Source organism: Anguilla rostrata, chromosome 9 (assembly GCF_018555375.3).
Source record: "Anguilla rostrata isolate EN2019 chromosome 9, ASM1855537v3, whole genome shotgun sequence".
Taxonomy (NCBI): Eukaryota; Metazoa; Chordata; class Actinopteri; order Anguilliformes; family Anguillidae; genus Anguilla; species Anguilla rostrata.
Genome location: NC_057941.1, coordinates 5,094,240 through 5,098,780, shown reverse-complemented (window position 1 = coordinate 5,098,780; position 4,541 = coordinate 5,094,240). Strand labels below are relative to the sequence as shown.

Here is a 4,541-nt window from a genome sequence, read left to right as displayed (position 1 = left end):
GTCTGTGTGTGCATGGGTTTCTTTTCAGCGCGGTTTCCTCGGTTTTAAGAGTTTGTTTTGTTGCACAATGCATCGTGACCTTTGAACCCTGGGTTTTTCCTCACGGCCAAACCCATTCCTTTCAAAGGACTTCATCCATCCTTGAAAATACCTTTTTTTTTTTTTCCTCCTTTTCTTCTTGGTAGCAGTTTTTTTGAGGTGTTTGACTTCAGAACCTGGACGTATTTCCAGCGCGAACTGAATTGTTGCGAAACGGAAGAAAGCGGCATTTTTTTAAAGCTGCACGTTCGCCGCCTCCTCTGTGGGAAATATCTCTGTCTCTTATTTGCTTCGGTGCCTCGCGCCCCGCGTTTCGACCGCACGAGGAGAAGTGAGAGGTCGCGTGCGCGCCGTGCGATCGCGCTGGGAGGAAGTGCTACGAGACCACGGCGGACGTGCAGGGGGAAGGTCGCACGCCTGTCATCGTTCCTGAAGAAGAGCGCTAGACTCTCGCCGTGTGACTGAGTGACCGTGCTGCTCCCTGCTTTTCTCATGGTAAGTCTGGGCTTTTACAACGAGAGCAATGCGTTGATTTACCAAGAGAATCCGTAAAGGTGCTCTTTTCACTCGGGGAGAGGTGGGGGGGGGGGCACAGGGGAATAAATGCTTCATGCTGAAAATGCCACTTCTCTGAAATTTATCCAGTTTTATTGTATTTACATATAAATGCTATACCTTTCTGTGGGCAATGTGAAAACTTTTTTTTTTTTTTTTTCTCGAATTTCTCGAACCTTTACTTCGAGCTATTTTCAGCCTGAATGTTCTCTTGCAAACCAGGCTGCGTTTTTAGTGCTTTCCCCTTTTATGGCAACCCTTCTCAATTCTGTTTTATAACGTTTACGGGGAGACAGCGGTGTAAAATCAAAGATGGGGGCGGGAGGAACAAGAGCATGTGGGCGGAAAACAAAATAATAAATAAATTTTGAAGTGGTTTCGTTTCTGAAAGGGAAAATGGCCTGTAGGGCATCAGCGGGCCGAAGTGGAGGCCTGGCTCTCTCCGCTGCCCGCTGTGCCCGCCGTGCCCGCCGGTGCGCGAGGGGGTCGCCCGCACCGGCCAGTCCCCCTCAGCGATTGGCCGAGCTCGGGGGACTGGGCGGGGCCTTTGGCCGGAGGTTGGGGGCGAGGGCGTTATCTGCGGAGAGCAGCCGCTGGCTAGGCTCGGTGGCGCTAGCGGTATCTGTGGGAAGCAGACCCCCCGGGGGGGAGGGGGGGGCACTCATCTCTCTCTCTCTCTCTCCGATGCAGAAGGGCAGCGAGCCTGAGAGTGGCGACTGTTCGCCCGCCACAGAGACGTGAGTTTTTCTGCTTTAATTTACGTGAATAATTTCACTTTCGCTCGATGTCAATCATATTTAGCGCGTGAAACGATCGGTACGTCTTCATGTTTCTTTGATGCTGCTCGTGAATCGTGAGAGGAATTTTTTTTGGCGAACGGAAACGTTTTTTAAAACAAAAACTTTTCCCTCCAGCTCTCCGTTCCAACCTCATCCGGGCGAGGCCGAGGTCCGGGGCGCCGGCGAAGCCAAGTCCCGTAAGTCGGGGGGCGGGTTCTGCTGCTTCCCGCCGCGAGCCACCATGGACCTGCCCGTGCTCGCCCAGCCCGGCCTGGGCACGACCACCACCACCGTGACCACCATCACCCAGACCGGCGGGGCCTGGAGCACGGGCCTCTTCAACGTGTGCGCGGACATACCCACGTGTAAGCGCCGCTTTAACTACTTTTTCTTCTGAAGAGTAAGGTTTTTTGGAATATTTTTTTAAACTCTGAGTCAGTGTTCTAGAACTCTATTACTTTCAGTCGCCAGTAGTGATTGTTACATCAGCATTAGAATGTTCAGTTAAGAACATTCTAAATGCATATTTGTGACATCGGCCCTTGAAGGGTTAATGCCGTTTTCTGCCTGACCCACGGCTTCCTCTCAGTAACCTGTGTGTGCCTGTGTGTTCCACTGTTCCATTTGTAAACAAAGACAGCTGATTATGATCGGTGAAATGCTGAATAGCCATGCTAATAGCTTTGTGGTACCTGTAAGTAGATCAACTCAAATGGTGCATTGGATAATTGATCTGAATTTTTAAAATAATTTATGTAGATGTCAGTAACTTGGTGTATTCTCGTATCACAAGTTCAGTTTTAAATTGTGAATGTGAGTGAAACGTTACGCACCATGGTACTACAGCAAGGATTTGAACCTGCAGTGCCCTTCAGTTTGCCTGCTTTCAGGGGGAAATAATGTGCCCAGTTGTGTGGAATGAAATGTCCAACCTGGAGTTCTGGGGTCCCATAGGGGGATGAATAAACTGGCCATTGCATCACCTCGGAAATAGAGGGCACTTCAGAGGATAACCCCACACAAACAGGGTGGCTCTCTGACCCAGCTCCTCCAGCCAATCAGGTGCTTGAGCCCGGCCTGTACCAGCTGAGTCCCCCCTACAGTTTCCCAGTGCCACGTAGATGTGAACCGCTGAACCGCTGGGTCACACAGCCCAAATGGCCGCAGTGCATTGTGGGATACTGGTGCTGAGAAGGCCCGGTCTGTTCCAGGTGTTGTTGGAGGCCTGGTTCCCTGCTGCCTGGACCTGAGTCTGGCCCACCACTACGGAGAGTGCCTGTGTCTGCCCCTGCTTCCCGGGTCCACCTTCGCCATGCGTGTCGGGATCAGGGAGAGGTTCAAAATCCAGGTAAGAAACCTTGAAGACTCCAGACCTGTTTGCCATGCATGCAGGGGCACCAGGGGAGAGGTTCAAGACATCCAAGGCGGCAGTGTAGTGTAATGGGTAAGGAACTGGTCCTGTAACCGAAGGGTTCGATTTCCCGGTAGGGCACTGCCGTCGTACCCTTGGTACCGTTAACCTGCTTTGCTTCAGCATATACCCAGCTGCATAAATGGGTGCAAAGTATATGTATATGAATGTAAGTCGCTCAGGCTAAGAGCGTCTGCTACATGCCTGTAATGTAATCTAATGAATACTCTAGATCTGTTCGCTGTGCATGCAGGGACACTGTTGGACTCGGTCCTTTTCTCCCATAGTCATTTCACTGTAGCAGGTTGTATTATTGTGATCTGTGGTGGAAAATCCAGGTTCAGAAAGTAAAAGTGCTGCCCAGTATTTTGTTCCAGTCACAGGGATTTGCTGATTAGCACAATTCTTCAGCCAGGAGGCAGAATTAATTAGTGAAATCAGCTGGCTGAGTTAATGGGTGGAAGAAAAACATGGCAGGACTTTTACTTTCAGACCCCTCTGGTTATGACATTACGTAATTAATTTGATTGTCAGCAGTTGTCGTACAGGGTGACTTTCATGTGTCACATGTGACTGGGTATTAATTGAAGCGATCGTGGTCAAGTACCTGGTACATGTACATGATTATGATGGTGCCTCATGGGGTAACCTGACCTTTTTTTTCACAAGCCCCCACACACTGCTGCCCCATGGGCATCAACATTCAGCACCTTATTACATGGAATCTTGCCTTTATTAGCCCTTTGAAGAACCCTTTTTTTCAAAATTGCAAGTCAGTGTTCTAGAACTCCGCTGCTTTCTGTTACCAGTAGTGATTGTGACATCAGCATTAGAATGTTCAGTTGAGTACATTCTAATCGGATATCTGTGACCTCACACCTTAAAGGGGCTAAGTTGAATTAAAATAATACACAGTCCCGTGCGTTTGGGGGGGTGCAAAGACCGATGGGTGTTTTCTCGAACCCGTCTCCAGGGTAGCGCGTGCGAAGACTGGACCACCGTGTACTGCTGCTACCCCCTCGCCGTCTGCCAAATGATCCGGGAGGTGAAGACGAGGATGAAGAGCCAGATCTACCAGGTGTCCACTACGCTGGAGAGCTCTTGAGGGTCCGCACCCGACACGTCAGATTTCGGGGGTTTTGTGGGGGGTGTGGGGGGTGGTTCGGGATTGGGTTGAGGGGAGTACACTTAGCCGGCAGCATTTTATCCAGTCGTTTTCTTTTTTTCCCTGCCATTTGGGAAATTTCTGGATCTTTTCCAGATGACGGGAGAGGGAATTCCCTTCGGGGACATGAAAGCAGGTGTTCATCCAGCTGTCAGCTTTGGGACGCGAAACGTCTCCTGTTCAGAAAGGAAAGCTTTGTGTGACAAAAACAGCAGTAAAACAGCTCTCTGTCTGATCATTACTGCTTATGTTTTCATACAAAAAAAAATGTAATAAATAAATGAAATGGCTTTTTTTCCTTTAACACAAATTTTATGTCCTTTATTGAATATTTTATTCATTACTAATTCATGTAGGATTTGTGAACATATGGTACAGGATTTTGATGATTATGGCCACTCCATTTAGTGATTTCTAATGCGGCTCCAATTAAGCAGGGGAAGGGCAGGAGAGTTATTAATGATGAGAGCTGAGCGTTTCAGCCCATCTGGGCTCATCAGTTAGCCCATAAAAAATGTCAAGTGTCAGAAGTAAATAAAAAATAAATAAATAAAAGTATTGACATCAGACCCTGTTCACATTGAATCTAACC

At 48.7% G+C, this 4,541-nt stretch overlaps 1 protein-coding gene across 1 annotated transcript; it reads left to right on the top strand.

Moving 5' to 3' along the window:
- The first annotated feature begins 388 nt into the window (after positions 1-388).
- On the top strand, positions 389-4,259 carry plac8l1 (PLAC8 like 1). The gene is made up of 5 exons (XM_064349906.1): positions 389-534; positions 1,285-1,331; positions 1,509-1,738; positions 2,585-2,721; positions 3,758-4,259. Exons 1-5 carry the CDS (start codon positions 532-534, stop codon positions 3,887-3,889), a joined length of 549 nt encoding a protein of 182 aa, XP_064205976.1. The 5' UTR covers positions 389-531; the 3' UTR covers positions 3,890-4,259.
- The last annotated feature ends 282 nt before the right edge of the window (positions 4,260-4,541 follow it).